At 33.4% G+C, this 25,786-nt stretch overlaps 1 protein-coding gene across 4 annotated transcripts in view; it reads right to left on the bottom strand.

Moving 5' to 3' along the window:
* RAP1GDS1 (Rap1 GTPase-GDP dissociation stimulator 1) overlaps positions 1 to 25,786 on the bottom strand; it is a 155,688-nt gene that overhangs the window by 26,902 nt on the left and 103,000 nt on the right. For all 4 annotated transcript variants that reach the window (XM_068542468.1, XM_068542467.1, XM_068542469.1 and 1 more), the window contains 2 exons: positions 14,351 to 14,479; positions 7,101 to 7,226 (listed from right to left, as the gene is read on the bottom strand). In XM_068542468.1, the coding sequence (XP_068398569.1) occupies positions 7,101 to 7,226; positions 14,351 to 14,479 (255 nt within the window). The remainder of the gene's footprint in view (positions 1 to 7,100; positions 7,227 to 14,350; positions 14,480 to 25,786) is intronic.

Genomic DNA, 25,786 nt, shown 5'->3' with positions numbered 1-25,786 from the left:
CTTCCTAAAGAACAAGATCTAAGGCATTCAGAAGATTTAAAATGTGTCAGGATTAAAGTTTACAGATCTTTCCTCTCACAGTTTAACTGTAATCACATATATATGTGGGAGGCTTAAATTGCCTTATTAAAAAGGATTAATGAGGCATTCTACCAAAGCAGACAGCCCAGCACACATTGATCAATACCATTCTGCCCAAGGACATCTATCTTTATCACCACCGTTTGCATATATACGTACATATATGTACATACATGTATCATATATATGTACATGTATATCTGTACATGAATTTGTATAAACGTGTATTTGAAAATCTTTTCTAAGTGGTGAAAAAACTTCCACAAATGCAGCAGAGTGCTTAAAATATACGTTACTCTTAATCAATTATTATCACTAAGTAAATAACTGTGTAACTATCACCTAGATCAAGAAATTCATTGCCAACAACCCTGGAAGCCCCTCTGTGCTTTACTTTTTCCTATCACATATCCCTCCCTTTCAAATCACCACCCCTTTTTAAGGTAATCACATCCATACTTTTATAGTTTCACCAAATAATCATTCCTAAAAACTATAGTTAATTTTAGCTTTTTTGTAACTTCATATAAATGGAATCTTAAAATATGTATTTTTCAGTGTTGGCTTTTTCCTTTTAATATGTTTATAAGATTCATCTACACTGTTGGTTACAGCTGTCTTCATTCTTTCATAACTGTGTATTTTTCCATAATATGGATATACCATAATTTATTTATTCTACTGTTAATGGATATGAGTTGTTTCCAATTATTCATTATTATAAATAATGCTGTTATGAACATTCTTGTAATGGCTCCTGGTGCACATGTACCCATTTCTGGGTATACACCTAACAGCGGAATTGTTGGCTCACAGGCAAGGCATATCTCCAATTCAGTAGATACTGTCTTCCAAATTGTACCAATTTACACTCCCATCAGCACTTAATGAGTTTCCACTGTTCCACACCTTCATCGACACTTGGTATTATCACTTTCCGGTGAGTATACAGTGGTATTTTATTGTGGTTTTATTTTGCAGTCCCTGATTTTTAATGAGTTGAGCATATTTTCATGTGTTTATTAGCCACTTGGATTTTATCTTTTGCCTTCTTAAATCGTTTGCACACTTTCCCACTGGGTTTTCTACATTTTTCTTAATGATTTGAGGGAGTTTTTCTATATATTGTACACATCAGCCCTCTGCTGGTTACATGTGTTGTAAATAAATTCTCATCTACTGTCATGCTTTTCACTCTTAATGGTGTCCTTTGAGGAATAAAAGTTTTTACTTTTAAAATAACAAAATTTATCAGTTTTTCCTTTATAGTTACAGCTTTTTGTGACTTAAGAAAACTTTCTGTGCTCCAAGGCTGTGATGATATTCTCCTATCTCATATTTTAAGATAAACTTTCTTGTTTCAACTTTTCCATTCAGGTCAATAATCTATCTGAAATGAAACTTAAAAAATAGTACTGGGACTTCCCTGGTGGTGCAGTGGTTAAGAATCTGCATGCCAATGCAGGGGACACGGGTTCAATCCCTGGTCCGGGAGGATCCCACATGCCGCTGAGCAACTAAGCCCATGTGCCACAACTACTGAGCCTGAGCTCTAGAGCCCACGAGCCACAACTACTGAGCCTGCACACCTAGAGTCCATGCTCCACAACAGGAGAAGCCACCACAATGAGAAGCCTGCACACTGCAATGAAGAGTAACCCCCACTCGTTACAACTAGAGAAAACCCACGCGCAGCAACGAAGACCCAACACAGCCAAAAATAAATAAAAATTTTAAAAGATTTAAAAAGTAAAAATAGTATGAAGTGGGATTGTATGCGTGTCTCCAACTGTATTTTTTTCCATTCCCGGCGCTGTTTATTAAAAAGATTGTCCTTTCCATATAGTTTTGCAGTGACACCTTTTTTTCTTAGTTAAATAAATACCTACTAATGCATCCATTTGTTTGCGGGCTATCCTGTTCCACTGGTCTTCTTGTCCATCTTTGAACCAATACCACATTGTCTTTTAAATACTACGGTTTCATCAGAATGAAGTTTTATTATCGTTATGCAATAAAATCAGTTCGGCTACCTTAGTCTCTTTCACAGTATCTTGGCTATTCTTGGTCTTTGGGATTTTGATGAGAACACCATAAGTCTTCAGATCAGTATGGTGAGATATAAGATCATCACAAAATTGAGGGTTCCAATCTATGAAAGTGATATAGCTTTGCACTTATTTAGATTTTAATTTCTCTTGATGACTTTCTACAGTTTTCTGCCAGAGATCTTACACATCTTTTATTTATTTATTTATTTTCAAATTTCATTTGATGGTATTTCCAAGATGACATTAAAAAGTAACAATTCTAACCATTTATTGCTTAAACAGTAAAAGTTTTTTAAAAAGAATAACACCAAAATTGTATCTGTTAAAAGACTGTCATTGTCTCATACAGTCCCACCCTCTTCTTGAAATTGCAACACAACCTCTAGATTTCACAAAAAGAGAAATCCAAAATGTGGTATCTCCATAAAGAAATGGCACACAGATCTATGGCTTCAATAATTTCTTTGTCTGGGTCAGTATTGGTTTCTGCAGAATTGGAATGCTGTCTGGGATAATGACTCTGGGTCATCTCTCCATCTGTAAGTTCAATCAAATGAAACACTTGCTTTTCGAACAACTAGCAAAGAAGAAATGAACAATGAAATCCAGTATTTGCTGGATACGAGGGTTGTTGACAACTAAGAATAAATAAAATAAATAATTAAAGTGAAGTAGGCTTATATAACATAATGTTATGCATACCTGCGTTAACTCTTAAAACATACTGTTGAGCAACAAAAGTTAAGAATACAAGGAAACTTACAGAAAAATGTCACTTGTGTAAATTATAAACAGATACATTCATGAAACGATATCATACAATTTCACATAAGCATACACAAACACATCTATTGCATGCATTCAAGTCGAATCGTCTGGTAAATGGTGTGCCTGAGGAAGACAGTGGTGGGGAAGGGCTAAGGAAGAAGGCTAAAAGGAGAGAGACCTTGTTTAGATTACACATCTTTTATTAATCCATTTTTAAATATTCCTTTTTTTTTTGGCCCCGCCGCACTGCTTGCAGGATCTTAGTTCCCTAAGGGTCAAACCCAGGTCCCTGGCAGTGGAAGCTCGGAGTTCTAAACACTGGACTGCCAGGGAATTCCCTTAAATATTTCATTTTTTATACTATAGTAAACAGTGTATTTTTAAAAATGTATTTTCTGTTTTTGCTGGTATGTAAAAATACAATGCTTTGGGTTTTTAGATGTTTTTCTTTGTTTTGCCTGGCCACCCAACCAAATTCTAATTTAAAAAATTAATCTACATTCTTTTGTATTTTTGATATACATAATCATATCTATGAATAATGATAGTTTTATTTATTTCTTTCCTATATCTTTTCTTTCTTTCTTTTTTACTCTACAGCACTGGATAGTTCCTACAATACAATAAGAAATAAAAATGGGGATGACCTTTCTTATTCCCAATCTTAAAAGGAAATGTTTTTTGTTATACCACTCAGTATGATGCTATCTATAGGCTTCTGGTTATATATTCTTTTCACTCTCTTCTAGTGATGGTTTGCAAAGAGTTTTTAAAAATCATGGAAGGATGGTTAATCTTATAAAATGTTTTTTCTGAATGACAAGATCATATGTTTTTCCCCTTTATTAAGTTTTAATGTGATGAATTATATTGATTGCATTTGGAATACTAAACTATATTTCCAGAATAAATCCAATTTGGTATGATGATTAATTTTTAAATATATTATTGGATTTTGTTTGCTAAAAGTTTATGGGAATTTTGGATCTATGTTCATGGTGAGACTGGCCTTTAATTTTTATTCTTGTATTGTCTTTGTTGGTATTTTATTAGCTTCACAAAATATATTGGTGAGTATATCTGCTTTTCCTATTCTGGAAAAAATTTAAGATAAGATTACTCAGCTTTTCTATTCTAGATCACCCATACTTGAAAATGTATTGGCATCAAATTTTCATAACATTCTCTGAATATCTGTAAGATCTGTAGTGAGATCTCTGTTTTCTTGATTTTGGTTATTTGTGCTTTCTCTCTCTTTTTTTCCTGATTAATCCTACTAGGGATTTACCAGTTTTATGATGTCTTTTCAGACTCAACATTGACAAGTATATGCTTATATTGTATTACATATATTCTATTTTATTAATTTCGGTTCCTGTATTTCTTGCCTTCTATTGCAATTTCTTTGGGTTTCATTTATGTTTTCCCTCTCTCAATTCCTGAGATTAATACTGAGCTCACTAATGTTAGCTTTTTACCTTTTCTATTATATTCATTTAAAGTGAAAAAAAAAAATCCCTCTAAGGATGGCTTTACCTGCAACACACAAGATTTGAGATAGTGCTCTCATTTTCATTATTAGAAAAAAGTTCTAATTTTCTTCATGATTCTTCTTTGACCTCCGAGGTATCTGAAGTGTATTTCTTAATATCTAAACAAATGGGGATTTCCTAGTTATCTTTTTATTATTAGTTACTATTGTAATTCACTTAGATCAGAGAACATACTCTAAGATTGCAATCCTTTGATACTTTTTCCATAAGTATACATGTTTTAAATGTTTCATATGTACTTGAAAAGAAAGGGCTCTGAAGCAGGGTGCAGTGTTCCAAAATATGTCCATTAAATCAATTTTCTTAATCATGTTGCCCACATTTTCTATATTCCTATTTTTTGATCTGTTTGTTCTATAATGCTTTTGTGGGTATTTAGGGCGCCTCATAGTTCTGAATATTTTTGTTTCATATCTTTTGAGATAATGTACATTTTTATAGCTTCCAAGAATTGGACCTTTTATCATGATAAAGTCACCTTCTTTATCTCTACCAAGTCTTTTAGTATTAAAGTCTATTTTATCTGATATTAATATGACTACCTCAGCCGTTTTTAGGTTTGAATAGTATATTTTTTTCAATCTTTTTAATCTCAATCTTTTAAATCTCCTCATACTTAAGAAGCATTGCTTGTTTAAAAAAAAGCTGGTTTTTTAAAATTCAGTTAATGATTGGTCTTTTAACTAAAGCATTCAGGCCACATACATTTAATGTAATTAATGAAATACTGTGTCATAAATCTAGCATATTTTTTCTGCCCTGTTTTTATCCCGTTCCATTTTCCCTTTTCTCTCTGCTCTTCTGTTAATTAGGATTGATGGGGTATTAAAACAAAAAAAAATCTTTCCATAAATCCTTCCATTTGTTTGGTAGTTACACACTGGTTTTAAGAATTATTTTAGTTCACCTTAAAATTTGAAATCATTTATTCACCAGAATCTAATAGTACTTTCTTCCATGTAGTACAAGGGTCTTGAGACTCTTTAACTACTTTTACCCCCCTCCAGATTTATACACTCATTCTGTGGTGTATTTTAGATTATACACATATACATTTTAAACTTCACAGTGAATTATTTTTATTATTTTATATAGTCAACGTTCATGAGTTTACATACATATTTACTGGGTTTTTTTGCTTCCTTCTCCTCCCTTGCACCTATAACCTTCCTTCTGGAGTCAGTTTCCTTTTTTTTTTTGGAATCATTTTCCTTTTTTCTAACAAACATCCTTTATAATTTCCTTTAGTAAGGGTATATTGGTGGTGAACTTTCACAGTTTCTAACCTGAAAATATCTTCATTTTGCTTTCAGTTTTGATGGGTATTTTCATTGGGTTTAGAATTTTAGATTGAATTTATTTTCTTTCGGCACACAGAAGATGTTTGTCATCTGGCTTTCACTGCTACTGTCGAGAAGTTAGCTGTCAAACTTTTGCCTCTTTTAAAGTAATCTATTTTCTTCCTGGCTACTTTTAAAATTTTTGTCATTTTATTTTTTTTGCAATTTCAATATGATGTATCGAAATGTGTATTTCTTTTTATCATGTTTTAAATTCATTGGGCTTCTTGAATCTTTGAATCATCTTTCATAATTTCTGGTAAGGGTTTGATTTGATTTCTGGTAAGGGTTCTGGTAAGGGTTTGAACTTTGATTTCTGGTAAGGGTTCTGACAAAATTTCTTCAAACTTCTGCCCTCCCATCTGCCCTCCTTCTGGGACTCCAAAAAATGTATATGAGACCCTCTCACTTTATACTCTGTACCTCTTATTCTCTCTTATGTATATTGGTTCTTTTATTTCTCTGTATTTCATTCTGGGTTTTCTTCCAATCTATCTTCCAGTTCACTGGTTCTCTAATTCAACTATATTTAATCTGCTGTTAAACTCATCTATTAGGTTCTTAATTTTGGTTGTATTTTTCAATTCAGGAATTTCCAATTGCTTCTTTTTCAAATCTGCTATTCATTCCACTTTTTATAGTTTCTAGTTTCCTTCCAAAATTTTTAAGCTTGCTTTTAACTCTCTGAACATAATAAGCATACCTGTTTTGAGTCAATGTCTAATAATTCCAGTATCTGGAGATTTGCTGTTGTTGCCTGTTCTTTGTGCTGATTCTTGCTTAAAATGTCTTGTCTCCTCATGTGTCTGGTCCTCTTTGATTGTGTGCTAGACACTGTATTTGAAAAATTATTTATATGGGATGGTTTGCTTACTCTGGTTCCCTCTTATTCCTAGAGTGTATCCCTTAAGATTTTTTGCTCTAAGACAGGAATAGTTTACCAGTGTTCACACTGTTGGTAGGCCTGGTACTCCAACTTTTATGACCTTTTTGCCCTGCAAGGGTACATAAGTGGAGCTCAGCCTATCGGCTGCCTTTTCCAGATTGGCATAAGAATGTGTAAGATACAGAACCATCTTTGCCAAGATTATAAAATCAAAGAAACTTGGAAAGTAGCTTTGGCCAATGTAGATATAGTTATGCAGTAGATAATGTAGCTGAAGTTAGAGATACCCCAAATAAAACTTATCACATCATTAATAAAAAAAAAAGAATTTTGAGTTAAATAGCTGGCAATTAAATAATATTAGAAAAAAATGGAAAAAGCCTACATGATCAAAAATCAAGAGATGCATTTATTTTCTCACCGTTTTCTGCCAATGGAGCAAGAACCTCAAACACCATTTCCCTCTTATCATGGTCTATTTGTTTCTTGAAGAGTTTTACCAGCTCTTCAGCAATGTTTGTACTGGCAAACTGTTCTTTACTTGACTCTGCAAAAAACAAGAGGAAAATTTAGAGTAAGCAAACAAAATTAAGCCCAGAAATTGTTTTCTATTACCTTCAATATTTGGTCATTTTTTACCATTACTGATAAGTACAAACACGCTTCAAATACAGGAACAATCAAAACCACTTTTTAAAATGCCCCTGAAGAGGAAAAACATCTAAGTCTTTAAAGAAAATGTTCTGGCCCAATTTTATTCAAGGCTATAAAATAAATGTTCACTAGCGTTACATATAGGTAATCATAGCAACAGTAAAATTACTATTATAAATTCATAGTTTCAAGGGTTTTAGTCAAAGAAGAAAAATTACTCATAACAGACTGCATTTTACATGGCTGAATTAAAGGTGACTTGTCTTTACACCAATACAGTGGTATACTTTTGCATTCTTCCTGACATGCCTTTCTAATTTATTTATTTTTTTTAATTTATTTTATTTTTGGCTGCGTTGGGTCTTCGTTGCCGCGTGCGGCTTTCTCTAGTTGCGGCGAGCGGGGGCTACTCTTCGTCACGGTGCGTGGGCTTCTCATTGCGGTGTCTTCTCTTGTTGCGCAGCACGGGCTCTAGGCACGCAGGCTTCAGTAGCTGTGGCACATGGGCTCGGTAGTTGCGGCGCACAGGCTCTAGAGTGCAGGCTCAGTAGTTGTGGTGCACAGGCTTAGTTGCTCCGCGGCATGTGGGATCTTCCCGGACCAGGGCTTGAACCTGTGTCCCCTGCGTTGGCAGTTGGGTTCTTAACCACTGCGCCACCAGGGAAGCCCCTGACATGTCTTTCTATTAAAGGCCAATTCCTCATTCCCTCTTGCCTCTTCACCGTCTCCAGCCTCTCACTCTAGAGCCTCATCATCACCATTTAAATGTGCTTTAATATTTCTCACAGAAAAATAGCAATATTAAAAACAAACACCTTCCCTTTACACCACTTTTATTCACTACCATCCAATCTGTTCACTTCCACAAACAAGTTTCTTGACAGCATTGTCTACATACACTGTCTTTACTTTCTCAACTCACATGCATTCCTAAACCCACCTCAAACTAGTTTTGGCCCACCTCTACATTCTGCAGTCTCCTTTGCTTGTGCCTCCTTCTCCACCAGACCTCTATAAATTCTATTATGGTTCCTTGCGACTTGATCCTTTGCCTTCTCACCTTTTTGAGGCTTACTCTCACCCTAGGCAATCTAACCTCTTCCACAGCATAAAATAGCACCTATATGTTGATGCTTATATAATCATATCTCTAGCCCTCTTTTGGACTCCAGGCTATTTATTTACCTGGCCATTTGACGTCTCCATTTGAATATCTCTCTAGCATCCAAACTCCATGTCTAAAGCGGACTTTTGATACTCCCCTGAAATCTGTTCTTCCTCCAGACTTCCATAATTTAGTGAAGGAACATGCCACCTACCCATCTGCCATGCAGGCAGAAACCTGGGGGTCACTGCTCACTTGTTCTCACTCAACTGAACATCCAAAGAATAACCAAGGTCTATCAGTCTACCTCCAAAATACAACCAGAATCCATTCCATTTCTCTCCAAGTCTCTTCTCAGTTTCTTTCACTGCATCAGATATCCTATCAATTTATCTAGAAGTTTCTTTCAGAGAATTCTGACCAAATCCAACCTAGATTGGTTGCTCTCCATGTTTGTGGGGCACAGCTGACATCCTGGAATTTCTTTTTCATTACCTTGATGGATGCTTTCTTCTCCCTCCTGTATCAGATACTCTATTATCTATGTCCTTTCACCTTCACATTTTTAGTTTTGGTGGAGGCATCCTCCAGCAGCTTCCTGAGAAAGCTACTATGTACTGTGTATAGGAGATAAATATTTTGAAATTTTGACTGTCTGAAAATGCTCCTTCCCACCTAGAGTCTATGCCTGTCATTTAAATTAGTTCCTTACCCCATTCAATTACTTTCTCATACTAGCAATTATCATAATTTAAAATAATATGCTTATTTATTTGTAAACTCATTTAAAAAATAAATTTCCATCTCACCCACTAAACTATTAGCTCCTTGAGGGCACGGACGGTGTATAGTATTTTAACTACCATAAATACAGTGTACAGTATAGTGCCCAGTAGAGAGCAGGTGTTCAAAAGAAATTTATTGATTGCATGAATGTGTGACTGAAAGAACAAGTAAATGAATGTAAGAACGATATTCTGCTCTCTAGTGTCTGGTAAATCTCTGCCAATATCAAATAAAAAATATTACAAATTCAACTTTAAAAGAAAATGGAGAAACATAAATTTTTATATGGCTTAATACAGTTTTGAGTCACTGCACTGTTGCACTGCTTTTGGCACATGTACCAGATCTATGCCAAAATGATGAGAATCCACTCCAAGACTTGTGAGGAGGATTCTTTAGTGCCACAAAAAAAGGAGTATGGGTGAAGCGTCTTTTCTAATAAGCTACCTAAACCCTCAGAAATCATAGTTTACAAACGTCAGCCCACCTTACCCTAAAAGGAGGTTAGTTTGATTTAACTCCTTAACGCTGCTGGTTACTCCTCTGTTTCAGACAATTCTTCAAATAAAATGAAACATAAAATCACAGGTGAAGTAGATAGGCATCATTTATCTAGTTATGTGCTATTACTCTTTTCAAAAAATAACAGTTCTAGCACTCTTTTTTCCAATCCATATTTTATTCTTCCACTTATTAAACTGAAACCAAATCACTGCTGCTAAGTAATTCAGGTCATTTGCCAGCACAAGGAAACAATGCACTATGATTAACATAGGAATTAACGAAAAAAACCTGTACTTATCCTGCAGGTGGATACAGAGAAAAGATAGTGTGAATTATGATTTGGACATTATATTTGAATTAAATGCCATGGATCCTTAACAGACCTTTAGCAAGAAGGCTTATTTCCTAAGGGTTTATTTTTTTTTATCAAAATTATATATGAGTTTAAAGAGTTAGTCCTAATACTTACACTTCCGGCAGAATCGAGTCTCCCTTGTCCATTTCTTCTTCAGAAATAAGCACATAAAGCTCTTTTAGCTAATTCACTGGTATTTACCTCCAAATCTTTAAATAACGTATTTATATTAAGTTTTGATTGACTTCCCACTATGAAAGATGAAGCACTAGCTTTCTTTTCTTCTTGTCTCCACAATACCCTCCATCTTCTCAATGTAATTATACTGTAATTTTGGTTATTTCAATAATCGGTGTTTCAATGATACACTATTTCATTTGCCCTGGAATTACTTTTATTTCCCAGGAATTTTTTTTTTCTCATTTACTTAGTTTTCAATGTACTTACATTAGTTCAACTCCAAACTCTCCATCAGTTGTCTAGTTTTCTCTTAATAAGCTCGTTCACTTTAGGTGTTCAATCAATTTCATCTCGTAAAGAATTTCCCCAATCTGGACTGGTTGCTCTTTGAAAATAGGCCATCTGGGGCTCTCATGTCACCATACTACTAGGAACTCCTATTTTCCTGTTGGATCTCTTGTTTCCTGATTCCTATGTAGTCTTATTATTTATATCCCTTGTTTTGGTGGGATCCATCTTCCAGTGGCTTCCAGGAAAGATGTAGGATACCAATTTTGAGACATTCATGTTTGACAATGTCCTTATTGTAACCTCAGACTTGACTGATGGTTTGCATATAGAATTCTATATTGGAAATAATTTTTCCTCAAATTTTTGAAGGCAATATTCCATTTTCTTCTGGTTACCAGTGTTGTTTTGATACATCTGATGTCTACTGATTCACAATCTTTTTAATGTAACTTTTTCCCCTCTCTCTGGAAGTCTGTAAAGTATTCTCTTTGTCTCCATTATTCTAAAACTTCATATTGATGTGCCATGGTCTGGGGGCCTAATTTTCATCTGCTAGGCTAGGCATTTGACAGATTCTTCTAATCTGGAGAAATATATACTTTAGTTTTGTGGTACTTGAGTTATTTGGCCATTTCCTCCTATTTAACTCTTTCTAGAACTCTTCGTCTGATCCTCTATCTGTATTTTCGCTTCTACTTTCCATATCCTTGTTTTTTGCTTTATATCTATAAATATTTCTCCATACATTTTATTGCCTTTCATTTTAGCTATTGTTTTTAATGTTCTAGCTTTTACATTTGTTCCTTTTCTTTAAAAATAGCATCCTGTTAGTTTCGTGATGACAGCATTTTTCTCATTTATCTGAGCATGTTCGAGTTTCCCCTACCCCCATCCTGCAGAGTTTCTATTTCCTCCAAGTTACCTTTTTTTGTTTATTTATCTTCCATTTAGAGGCTGTCCTCACCTCTCTAGCTGTCTGCCACTGATTAACTGGGCTCTAAAAACTGATTAGGATCTGTGAGTAGGAGTGGCCTTGTTTTATTTATTTATTTTATTTTTTATACAGCAGGTTCTTATTAGTTACCTATTTTATACATATTAGTGTATATATGTCAATGCCAATCTATGAGTGGCCTTGTTGACTGAAGATTCCCTGTAGGTCAGATGGCTCTTTTGTAGAGAAACTCCAACATAAGTATCTTTAAGTCCATGTTCTAGAGGACAAATGGGATAATTCAGCATACCTACCTTCACTTAATCTGTGTTCAGAATGGTACTCTGGTACCTCTTACTTCATTTAGTCTGATGTCCCCAGTGTACAAACCCTCTATATTTTTAGTCTCTCCAGAGACTAAACACAGTCTTCTGCTTAGATGGGAAGGGCTAGTTACCACAGTGTGGGAAGGGAAAGAAGGTTTAGAAATCTTGATGCCACCAAATCCTAAACTTTTTGAAGATTCCAAGGAGCAAACTGGTTAGTTCTTGGTTTTCCAATTCAGGATTTAGATTTCAAAGTTTTGCTAAGTGAGTTACTGCTTGCTTTTCTTTCCGGGCTCTAAAAAGTTTCTGTGTTATCCCCTTTACTTGGTCCCCGCTTCCTTTTCCTTGATGGTTTTGCATTTAAAAAAGAATCTCTTTGTTGTAGTTTTAGTTGGTTTCCAGAAGGGAGTGAAAGTAAGTGCAGATTTTCATTCTAACATCTCTAACCCCCAAAATACTAATATTTTAAGCAGACAATTTTATTTATAAAAGATTGTGGAGCCAAATAAAAAGGGGAAAAAATCCCATTCTGCTTAATCTATAATGTTAAATAAATTTGCAAACTTTAAAATTGGATTCATGCTATAATTGTGAATATAGAAAAATTATGTGTGCACATAAACTAGGACTGAAAGAGAATAAAAAGATAGAGCTGCACATTCCTTTTCAGCCCCCAATTATGAAATAGTTTGCAGTTGTTTAATTATTTTATATTTTGTCTTTATATTATATCTTTAGTGAGCAAAACCACACAAATTTCTGCTATTTAACATTTTTATTAAGAAATTTTGACAAAAAGTAACTCTAGCATTTAATGATATGCCATATTCAGAAGTGTGTGATATGAATGTGATATGATCTTGATCTTTACCTGTGTCAATAAAATAATACTAGGTGATTTGCTAACTCATGGGCAATAAAGCCCACACTGAAAAGAGAAAACATGTATCCTGGGGCATACATGTTTTATTTCAGTGTTGATGTATAAACTAGCTATTACACGGGCATAACAGACTCATGATATATACTATAGACGTCTTAGTAAATAAAGAAGTATTTCTCGTTTATACTTTCTTTCTCCATATGGGGTAAGGGCAGTAACAGCTGGGACCAGAGTATGGAATTGGGCCAAACTAAATTGGGTGCATATCCATCTTTTAATACAGACCCAGGTCTCCCTGTATGCAGAATCGAGGTGGTCTATACAATTTCCCAAACAAATCCTGACACCTTAACACAGGTAACTCATATTAAGTGGTGTCTGTCTCTGTTACAAAGGTTATGACATTATCAGGGATTATAACATAATTTCTGTTTTATTTCTACAAACTATACTAAACACAAACTCCTACATTCCATTTTAATAACGGAAACTAACTTGTAAAACAGTAAATGAATGTTCTTTCATTCTTGGCCTTACTTGAATGATGGAAATAATGAGACAGTATGAAAAAGAAAAAAGCAGAAGAGAAGACAAGAAACATTCACAAATGCCAGGAGATTACCCACTGAATAAAAATGACTTCTAAAAATTAACTCTGATAGATAATCCCTATTCCCTTAACTTGAAGTCAAAGCAAAAGTAAAGTACTGAAATCAAGATTTTAATATGAGTGTGCAAGGAGATGAGCTTTCAGTTAGAAAAACCAAGGTTAGAGCCCTGGTGCTTCTGCTTATTTATTTATAAAATGGGGATATTAATAGAATTGATTTACTCGTTTGATGTAGCTATTATTTTAGCTATGATGAAACATCATTTGGTTTCACTGTCCCCATGATGAACAATTTATTATGAACATGGTTGTGGGGTAGATTTAGACCAGGAGTTGTAACTTTCTATCAAGAATTATGGGGAGGGAGGAGAGAAAAGAAGGAAGGGTAACATACATGATATAGAGAAAAATCAAACAGGGAAAAGAGATGGGCATGCTGGGGTCATCAGTCCTCCCTCTGTTAGGGCTGGGCTGTGTTGCCAGCCCTGGTCTGTTTCTGCCCGCCATCTGATTTTCAAGGATTTCTCATATTTTTTTCAAATCCTGTTAACAAACATATTCTTATGAAAAAGTTCTCTATTATTTTTTTGGATTTTGTAAAAAGAGAGGGAAGAACCTTAGTCTGCTAGATTCCTTTTCACCTGATAAGCAAAGAGTTTATACAAAATGTAATAAATTATGAGGTCCTTATTTTTGCCCTGGAAATACAATACTTGATTTTAAGACCATCCCTCACGTTAAGAATACTAAAGTCAAGTGGAGATCATTTTAAATTTTCAATTCCGTTAAATAGTATACAAGTATAAACTTTAAACCTTAATACATAAAACAATTAGGAAAGCAAACTAGCTCCAATTATAAACAATACAATCCTAAGATGTAATTGGATCTACACTTTTTAACATTGAAACAATGTATCTACAATGCTTCAAAAAAATAAACTAATATAATCTAAACAGATTCCCAGGTTAACCTCTAAAGGAACATTTATTATAAGTACATTAATAAGTTAATTACATTTTTGACTCATGACTAGGACTTACCAAGTTCTGCTAAATTGCCAAATGCAACAAGACACATTTCTGTAAGAGCTGCATTTTGGCAGTGGATGCCCAGTAATTTAACTAAGGTAGGAATAACACCCATGTTGATAAGCTGAGCTTGAAGGGAATCTGTAAAAAAAAAAAAAAAAACAACAAAACACAAAAAAAGTGTTTATGTATTAAATGGACATTAGAAAGAAGAAAACATCTCTTATTCTCCCTATTGCAAACTCAACACTACTTCAATTAGAGTAAAGCAAGATTAAGTCCACTCATAAAACTGTCTTGAAAATGTTTAAGACATTAGTTCAGAAGAGTTGAATTTTAAAACTTTTCAATGATTAAAAGAAATTTAGAAATGAAAATAATTCAAATAAGATGTCAAATCACTAATTTTTTTTAAAACATGGTCTTGTATCTTTACAGAGCAGGTTTTAAAATGTATAAATAATTAAACACCACCACTGGTTTTTAAGTTAAAAGGTTAGACAAAGTAACATTTGCATTACAGGATGTCACAGAGTATATGAAAAGCGTAAGAAAAAAAGCAATTTTAATAAAGACTAAGACGATAAAAATCTTAGAATCCCTTAAAAATAGTTGCTTCATAATAAAGAATGAAAAGTATATAACACACACAGATTATTGTTTATTTGCAGCAGAGTGTTCTTTGATGACTGTTAGGAAGGAAAGTAGTTTTAACAAGGAAAAAAAATCTGGTTACTTAAAATATTTTTCTTTTCAAAGTTTTATTTAATAACAGTGACAATCATCTTAGTAAAGAAAAGAAAATTTGGCTTGAGAGGTAAAGAGAATGAGGTCAATATGGCTTTGTCATCACTGCTTGCCTTCATTTTCTAAGAAGCTAATTGGTTTTAAAGTACTTAATATACCTTGGATTTCCACAATGGCTCTTCATGAACAATGATAATAGAATACCTGTAGCAGTAGAGTTGAAGGTAAATAAACCAAAATGAAAACCAGAAGTACTGCCTCTTAGAATAAGCTAAGAAGAAAGACATAAATACTCACATGCCTATGCAAAACACTATTACTGTTAATAACTGGTTCATCTAAAGATAAAGGAATGTCTTCAAAATTTTTTTCTTTTCCTTTTAAAAGTTATATGCCATTTTCAAGTTAATAATTTTCTCCAAATTCTTTTAAGTTACCTACTTGGAATCTAAAGATTAAAAATCTGTTTCTTACAGAACACATTTTCCTCATAGCATGCATCCCTTGACGGAGTTTGCGTACTAATCTCTTTGTCACTATTCATAGTTCTTAACCATCAGGAAAGAACATAAAGGCAAGGTTGAGCTGTCTCACATGCCAATTGATTACTTGCCCGGAGGTCTCTGTACTTAATTTTTCCTGCTTTTAGAGTGAAGTATGAAGAGACAGCCAACAGAGGCTTATCAGCCCTGAAAACTGACGGTAATTATGGATATTATCTGGCTCGGTTGTGGGGACCATCTATACTAGAAAGGGGTCTATTACCAAAACAAGAATAGGAAACAAGGCCTGAGACAAAGTTAAGTTTACATTTAGAGTTCAAATAGTCTAAAACAATTTCAAAATTTGCAATGGAATTATGAAGTCTGTTCTAAAAGTAGATATAAAAGAACATATTCAACTAAATGATTTGTTTTTATGCTTTTGATGCTAAATATTTTTTTCTAACTCTACAACTTAGTAATTAATGAATGACTCACAATACTTATATTATCTTACAGGCAAATTACTTGTTATACCTATAGTATTATATCTATTATAGTATTCTACCTGTGTGTTATATTTGTAGAATATTGTAACGTGGTTATAGTATTTTTAAAGATCATGTACCAAGAAGCTTTCCAAATTAGAAATTACTTTGGTTACTTACCAGTAGATAGAGTTCCTTACTATTGGACCACCTCTGCAGATTCTTGTTCTTTAGCAGTATTTTAAACTTTATTTATTTATTTATTCATTTTGACTACCTCTTCAAATACTGCAGAGCTACTGAATCATTAATTTTCAGGTACGTAAGCGTGAGCACTAGCGCATGCATTGAGTGAGTCAGACTCCACTATATGTTTGCATATATGTAAGCATCACACACCCCCTCAGTACTACTGGTCCAAACTATAAAAATCCAACAGTCCAGGGACATTAGAGGAATAACAAAATTTGTGAAGGAGATAACTCAACAGGAGAATGCCACTTAGATGTTCTTCATGTTCTCTTAACTTAGCATCTCTAATGCTCTCTAATTTTACAATATTATGAATTTTGGTTCCAGGGATAAGAGGGACAAAAGGTTAAGAAATATTACAGAGTTTCATACAATCTGTGGCATACAAATTGAAACAGTAATATTTGAAATTGTGGTAGATCAGCAGAAAAAGTAGCATAGCCCAATGGCATATGGTGTGAATTGCCGTAATTCATGAAAATCACACTGCTTCATGAAAATGTGTTTTCAAGCTACCCAGGAGCCAAACTGATTGTATACTCACATACAACACACATACCACACACAAGTAAAGAGAAAAATATATAGTCATCCAATGGACAGACCTCATTTTGGACCACTCGGGTGCTTTCTTTTATATCCATTTCTATGATGGTAACTAAAACAAAAATTATACTCAAGTAACTCTAAAATCTGTTCATACCAATTACAGGCAAGTCATTCTCCTTTGATAATGGAGGCCCAGAAGAGGGAATAAAACTTTACTCAAACAGGTTGGTAAAAATTTTCATTTCAAGATAAGCAAGCATCCTAGAACATGGTTCTCAAAGTGGAGTCCCCAAAACCCTTTCAGAAGATCACCAGGTCAAAACTACTTCCATAAAAATACCAAGATTTTTGACATTTGCACTGATGGTACAAAAAAATTAGTGGGCAAAACTGCTGGGGCATTAGAATGAACGCAGTCAGTGGCACCAAATTGTATTAGTAGTCGTATTCTTTACCATCACACATTCACAGTAAAATAAATGCTGTTCTCAGCAATTTTTAAAAAAATTTTTCAAGTTATTTTTTCATAAAAACATGCTATTTATCTTAACCTATAATGGTAGGTTAAGATAGTAAAATGCAATACTAAATAATTTTAAAAACTGTCTTCACTTTAATTTCCAATATAGTAAATATTGATAGATATAACCCATATATATAAACAAAAATTCTTTGAAATCTTCAGTAATTTTTAAGTGTCTGAAAGAGTCCTGAGATCAAAAGTTTAAGAACCACTGCCAACAGATTACCTGATTTTTATAGGAATTGGAAAAAACAATATGGAAAAAGAGATTCTGAAATTCAATGATATGCTTGGCAGATGTGACAATAGAAAAAAATTAAAATTAAAAGCACGGTAGGAATCCTAGATTGCGATACTCAGATACTTTGAGCGAAATAACATTAATTAAGCACCTGAACATCTCATTTGGCTTATGTGAGTAGAAATTCTACTTAAGCCTAGGAAAATATTTCATAATTAGATCTGTTTGCCTATTTCAGTTACAACTTACTATGTCATCAATAAATAGTTTTTTTGAGGGTTAAGTAGAGGTCCTGTTTGTGTGGAATAAATTAGTGTTAGTACTTATTGCTGGAAGCAAATGATTAAGTTGAATCACTTTTTCTTATCGCCCAAAGAAAGCTTTGAATAGACTTCAAAGGATAGTAGCTGACACTCATGCTATTGTGAATTGTATCGGGAATATGACTTTTAAATTAAAGACTAACTGGAAGAAATCCTTAGAACCAGAAATAGTTCACATTCTCTAGATCTGAGAAAATAAGCAACATAATTCAAGACTGAGACTTTTTGCATCCTTCAAAGAATACCAGCAACTCCAAGGGAATGTTGTCAGAGCTCAACAAACACAATTCACAAAAATGCAACCAAGGCCCATACACAGCAAACACTTACGTGTGAAAGACAGTCTTTAGACAGCACAATGTCATAAATGTCTGAAGACTTTAAAAAATTGCTCCTGACACACAACACAGACAAATACTGACCAAAATACAGAATTACAAAATTACATAATATCAAGATGACACAGGCCCTGCATGATCTATGGGGAGGAAGAGGAAGAAAGGCACTGAGGGGGTGCAATACAGATGCATATACAAAGAAATATAAGGCAATCAACGCATGCGCTGGTGTGAACACTTACCTACCTACATTTGAATTTCAATGGTTCCAAGTTCTTCAGGTCACACACATGGAAACTCCAAAGAATGGAGATCTGGAGAGAAGATCTCAAGTTGAAGAACCTTTTTCCCCCTGAGTTTTAAGTTTAATGTTTAAAACGTTGGTATAGATTATAGGTCCAGAAATGTATGCCAAGAATTGCAGTAACTCAACTGAAGTTATGTTGATCAATTACTAAAAAGAATAGCTTTCTTAAGAAGATTGTAACACGTTTATCTTATTCCTAAGAAATGGCCCTTATAGACAATAAGCTTATTGATAAACAGGACTTAATGATGAAACTGTGTCAAAATAACACACACACAATTCAAAATATACAGTCTTTACATTAGTATGTCTATTTGGTATGTATATTATTTATAGTATAAAGAGTACAACATTTCCTATTTACAGGCTTGCATAAAAACCTCATCTACAGTCGAATTAATTATATACAGTTGAAACAATAAAAACAAGCAAATGTAAATCCTGATGAGAAGTTCTAATACAATTTGGATAAAAATCATTTGGGCATCGTAAAGATGGAAGAAAATTGCCCTTTACTAACGGCACATCTATATTTCCAAAAATATATATAAAAAGTAAAAATTAGAAATGAGGTAACAGTGAAGTAGAACTTGCAAGTTGAAGCAAGTTGCAGCTCTATCTATTATAATGTTGAAAAGTAAACTGACTTAAATACAGCAACCAAGAGGATGGTTTGTGGTTAAAAACTTTATACATACACATGTGCAGGTACAAGTAAAGACTTCCTTTTCAGTTACTTATGACTTACTATCTTTTTGTTGATTGATCAGGAAAGTGAAGAATTTTTATTCTAAACCTAGTGCTGAGATATAAAACCAAAAATATTTAAGCTGTTTAAAATTAACTTCAAATCAATGATTTTGAAAGGCCTCTTTACACAAAACCTGCATTATATGTTTTGCACCCAGATTACCTCTATAATTTAAGACCCAGGTTGTACATTTCCATGACAAACAGCCATTTCAAAGAAAAAAAAAAGAGAATCAAGATTCATTAGTATTGAGAATATGAGAGGTTTAAAAACAATACATTTACACATTTCTTGCTTTCTAAAAGTTAACAATAAAAAATGAAAAAGTTTTTTTCTGGGTTCTGAAAATAAAAGTCTCTACAGAGCAAAATTTCCCTTTCGTAAAAGTTCTAGAGATAACTGACGAAAGTACGTGAGTGAGTATGATGTAAAACACAGCAACAACGGAAAACCTCAAAGCAAATCACAAGAGAAAGGAAAAATGTTTTATTATTAAGAGGCCTACCCATTTGCTGTTCTCAATCCAATGACATCTAGAATGATTATGTCTTAGTCCAGCAGATAACTTTTTCCGTAGACTCACTTCAGGTTAAATTATTTACTACAGATCAACTCTTGTTATAATGAATACTGCTACAAAAATTTCTACATATACATCTACTCTGATTAAGAAAACGCTGTGCTTTCATCTCAGAAGCAAACTGGTCTTTTAAAAGTTAAAATTGTTTTTTGTTTTTTTAGACGAGGACTACTTCCAGCTGTTGCTTACATAGCTCTTATTGGGAGAAATAAATCCAGTCTCGGCTCTCATAGGGCATTGCTGAAAGGCCACATCTACTGTAAGTATAAATTTAAGCCTAAGTTTTTGTATAGCAAATTGAGCTAATTGCCAGGTTAATTTACAGACGACATGTATATCTTATAATCATATGCGTTTAAAAACATGAAAATTCTGTTTTACAAAAGGATTTACTGGTTTTAACAAAAACCCAAATAATACTAGTTACCCTGGAGCATTATTATGATTAAATTTTTTACACTTTAAAAATTCATAGAAGTTATTTGCAACACACAAACTGTGTTAACAAGAAATATCTATATAACCCAAAGATTTCTAATTTCTTTTCAAGAAACATTTTTCAAATATTTAATTAAAAATTTTTTTCAGTAAATAAAATATAGGCAGTTTGCTGTTAACTGGACTTATTTGTAGTTAGAAAACAGGGTTATTAATTTTTACACAAGTTAGTTTACATATGATACTTTTCTGCCCTGAGCTTCTCACTGAATGAATATTTTAAATGGTCTGAATTAAAGATGCACTGATATTTGGCCAAAATCCATTATTCATCTCTGGCTTTTGCCTCAGCTCTTGAAGGTCAAACACCTGAACGCTTACTTCAATGTCATTTCTATCACTGACAAATCTGTCCATAGTCAATGATCATGTGCTTGATACCATCATATTTCAACCAGTGTAACATCAAAAATAAAAAAAAGGCCTGGTCTTTCAGTTTTATCTTTACTATCTAAATATTCATTTTTAAATATAGGTAAGCATTTCATGTTCAGAGAAAAATCTCCCAATGTGTTTCACGTGTTGAAATTCTATTAGCTGAAATGTAAATGTGTATTTATACTGCAATATTAAAATGTGGCAATAACTAATGAGGGTGAAAGCTACACAAATGTAAAAATTAAATCAAGGCAGAATAATAGAGATTATATTATCTACTCTCTTTATAATTTACAACAAAAAATAAGATAAATGTTAGGAGTTGTTTTTGATTTTTAGTTACTTAATTCCATTCAGGCCATGAATCTTTCAGGAAAAAGTCCAATTTGAGAATTCTTTACATCTTATGAGGATGAGTTAAAATCAGAAAGCCAACTCTGTCTCTTTAAATTTTCACTATGAGAAAATTCTTGAAAGTAATATTCAATAACATCCATGATTAGTCATCTTCAATCAAGACATAAAGCAAATGAAGAAAAACATGTTAGAGAATAAAGAACCCCAAACATATTTTGTTACTCCACTGTCCTCAGTTAAAATTGATTATTTAGTATCACAATGCTAAATGCACTGTCATGATTATAAAAATAATCCAGAAGCTGAAAATGCTGCAAAGAGTATTATTTCTATAATATAATGCCAAACTTTAAATCATTAACAAAAAAAACTATAACAATCATTTCATTTTTTTTGTGTGATAAAATTTCCAATTCTTGCATGCAGAAGTTCATTCTATAATGGCCAAAGCTGAATATTAACGCTAATACTTGTCTATGTGGAATTAAACCAAAATATGCATTTGGTACACCTCTACTAAAAACCAAGTTCTTAGCCCGTCCATTAAATAACAGCATTATTATAGTAATTGTTTAGGAGGATTATGATGAAGAGCTAACCTAGTCTAATTGGTCAAATTTAATAGGCAGAATTAGCAGGAGGCACAAGAACAACTAACTGCTCTGTACGTCAATAAAACAATTTGTTTAAAATGACATTTGTAGCAGAACTTCATGAATGCAACCTACTTCAGATTGATTAGAAAGCTCTGTTGGACAAATAGTAAAAATTCAGAAATTTTTTAGAGAGAACAGCAGTTAGTAAATAAAGAATTCTAGTATTATTATTTTTTAAAACCTAAAAACTTTTCAGGGGTACAGTAAGTCTTTAACACACCTTAACATACTAGAGTACTTTAATTTGACAAACCAGGCTTCAAAAGATATAACTTAAAGTACATCTCCCATGCCTTTATGAACAGAAAAATACATGAAAATAGTATATAGGAAAATTAATATAATTAAGAAAAAAAGACAATAAATTGTAAAAACACACTTTGTTTTGTCTTTTCCCCTTAAAGTTAGGCAAAAAGTCTTCAGTGTTTAGGAAATTTATGGAATTATTAACTAGCTTATACCCACAGTAAGTAAACTTTGGAACTAGTTCCTCACTCATGCAAAGCAAATCATTCTCTAAACATCTAACATCTAGGAAGTATTCTTTCTTACCTATAATGAAGTAATACCAAAACATAAACAAGTAGCTCAGGCCAAAGTGCGTTTTTAGTTTTTAATCAGGATTATTCCTTATTAATTTCTATTCTTCCTATTTTAAACATGAAGAAAAATCAAGTAAGCCAAGTTACTGGCTGAGTTCACTAGGAAGAGTATTATTAGAATTGGGAAACTGCTGGTTGAAATGAAAGGAGCTAAAAGTAATTACATATTAAGTGATCTTTAAATTAGAGGAGAGAAGATACTTTACAGGCCTATTTTAAACAACTGAAGTTAAGTACTGGGCTTAATACTTAAATTCAATTGTTAAAATGCTCTGATACTCCATGAGCTGCATTCCTTAAATCACACAGATGGCCTCCCTTCAACCATAGTTCAGTTATCACAAGTCCGTGTGGCAAATAAATGTGAGAATTATCATGATAGTATCGCAGAGAGATTTCAGGAACCATAAAAAAAGAGAAATTACTCTTTCGATAATAAGGAGTTATTAAGATACCACAGAAAAATCAGCTCTATTTGTAAAAATCATATGTATATACATATATCTATATATACACATACACATACGTATATCATATATATGACACTGGTCACATGAAGAAGCCCATCATAGACTGTGTATATTATGTTAGTCGCTTTAGAAGGGCTCGCTTGCCCACTGTTCACCTCCTGCTGTGAGGCCCGGTTCCTAACAGGCCGTCGCAGACCGGTACCGGGGTTGGGGACCCCTGCTGTAACTACATAAAGAAAATACAGGAAGTTCACATTTCCTCAAACTGAACATCGAACTGTCAATACGCTTGTCTCTAACCACAGCTGTCAAATACTCAGAATATTTTGGAGGGCCACAGGACTGAAGAGTGCTTTTTCGCCATGTGAAAAACAGGTATGATTTTTCCCCAAAGGAAAAATTTGAAATGATTTTTACTAAACAAAGTTTTGTTTGTTATTCTATTTAAACATGATTTTATTTAGCAATATTATTGATACAACTTTTCTAGCTAAGCAATTATAACTTTTTCTATTCAGATATTCCAAACTTACTTGTCTGAATATAGAAAGTTTTAATTGCTTCACCAGTGGGGAAACAAAAGAATATATCTAGCTCATAGCTTAAAGTCTTGAGCTGGTTCAAAAGTTTTAAAACTCATGAACCTTGAGCTTTATATAGTTTTATCAAAGGGTATAAAAATGCCTTTACTGAGTGTTTTCATTATAGCTATCTTTCTGGCATGTGTTTAAGAAACTTGATTTCCTATTTAATGTGTTCAAAGATTTGATATGCTCAGAGTCGTCCACTATATGGACAGGAATCAAGATATCCTAAGTCTCAGCCTGGTGCCAAGTCACCTTTAGGACTAATAAACAATTTGAAAATGTTCTTATTAGAGAAACTATGTTGGTGGGTCTTTGTTACCATTTCAGTACTTTCTTACCTCTCTCTGTTTAAAAAAATTTTATCTATGAAGCTAAAGAATAACTCCCTAACGACAAATGAGGCTTAAGTTATTGGGCCCAAGGGTAGAGTTAATTTTTCGGTTAGAGTAATAAGGAGGTATTTATCACTCAACTATTCTACTCAGAAACTAGCACAGGCTTGTGTACTGGAATTCAATAGTAAATACACATAAAAAGGAATTTCATTTATCAGTGCGAATAAAAAGCACCTCCTGAGTTTCAAAAAGCTCTACTGCTTTTTGGCTCAGTGACTCATACAGATGGACAGGATCAATACCAAATGATCTTAAGTTAACCAAGAAGACCTAACATTAAGTTGGAAAGTCTTTCAACACATATTTTAAAGAAAAGAGTAAGTAAATAATTGATACAACAACAAAGATGCTTAATATTTATGCAAAACAAAAAAGGATATAATTTAAGTTAAAGAGCATTATGGAGAAAAAGAACCACTTCACAAACTATGATCCCCATGACAGACAAAAGTAAAAGGAAGCAGAGGAAAGATCGTTACAAGTCTGGCATTTGTTCCTTTAAAATACTAAAGATAAGTTTACTTCTATTTTATCTAATAAGTTTTGAAAGCTGCATTCAAATTGCAGCTTTTAGAATACTGGAACAAAAACACCACTGCTCGAATGATGTTCTGAGAAAAGTTAAAATAGCTTTCTAAAGTATCTAAGCTATTTCTTGGGAATACTTGCACACCAGGGGAAAAAAAAAACCTACCCTTACAAAAGAAATATATCACGCATTTAGACCGTGCACTCTGCGTGTTGCTAACATTACCTTCTCAGTACACCTCCCTACACAGTGTGACATCCTATTATAGAGATTCAATCACAATCTCCTTTGGATTAGACTGTGATGTTTTTGAAGACCATTTTGCCATCTGATAAGCTTTTGTACAGATTTTTGAAGAACTTCCTCAAAGGATAAACAACTAGTTTAGATGCATAACAAGCCTAATTCTTTTATATCCAAAGCTGCCATAATAACTTCACAACTAGTTTCTTTCACTTGTCTTTCTAAACCATTCTCCCACTTAGCTTTGTCCCACCTTCTCAGGTGTCCAAGCCTAAATGAAGCTGAAGAAAAAGGAAGTGACAAGAACAACTGGCCAATGATTTCTTAATGCAGTTCAGATACCTGTGTATTATGGTCAAATTTCAATTAGTTAGGAACTGACTGTTCATTTTGTAGATTACCCAGATAGATGAATTCTCCTGTTCATATTTAGGACATTTTCTCTTCAAAAATTATTCCACCAGAGGGTAAGAAAAATAGAGGTTACTGACCCTATAAAGACTACATTTGTTATTAGCTCAAGTTTAACAGGCAAGCCATTTGATGAATAAGAGCTATTTTGTATTATTATAATGGATAACTCTAATTCATAAGTTTAAAACTGGTGTTTCTTGGAAAGGATGTGACCTGAGGACACATTCTGTTTAGCTTGTACAGTGCTAAAGAAGCAAATGTAATCCACCATTTAAAAAACAGATGTCACATGAAAAGTTAAATTTCTAGCTTCCTCTTCCCACCAGATGAAAAGATTTGGCAGTATGTTTCCAAACTGCCCACACAGAAGCAACTGGCTAGAGGAGAGTAGTAGCTCTCCCCTTTCAATGGGACAGGGCTCAGTCCCCACCATTTGCTGTTGTCACTAACACCAAGGTCAAATGTCAGTAGCCATTTGTCATCAATGTTTACCTTTTATTTTTTTTTTAATTACTGAGAATATTTCTTTGGACTCATGAAGAAATAAAAAATATACCTAAAGGGCCATGTGTTTCTAGGACACATGAAAGAATACTATTACATGTTCAATATACAAGTAAAATTGGTCTCTGCCAGAGACTACAACTTAAAATGCCATGATGAAATAAGCCACAGAAAGACCTTATTTGTATTAATTCTAGGAACCTACCAGAATTTGAGCGTTTTACCATGCAGTAA

The sequence above is a fragment of the Eschrichtius robustus genome, chromosome 4 (genome assembly GCF_028021215.1).
Source record: "Eschrichtius robustus isolate mEscRob2 chromosome 4, mEscRob2.pri, whole genome shotgun sequence".
Taxonomy (NCBI): Eukaryota; Metazoa; Chordata; class Mammalia; order Artiodactyla; family Eschrichtiidae; genus Eschrichtius; species Eschrichtius robustus.
The sequence above is the reverse complement of the archived record's forward strand: the minus strand, read 5'-3'. Positions and strand labels throughout refer to the sequence as shown.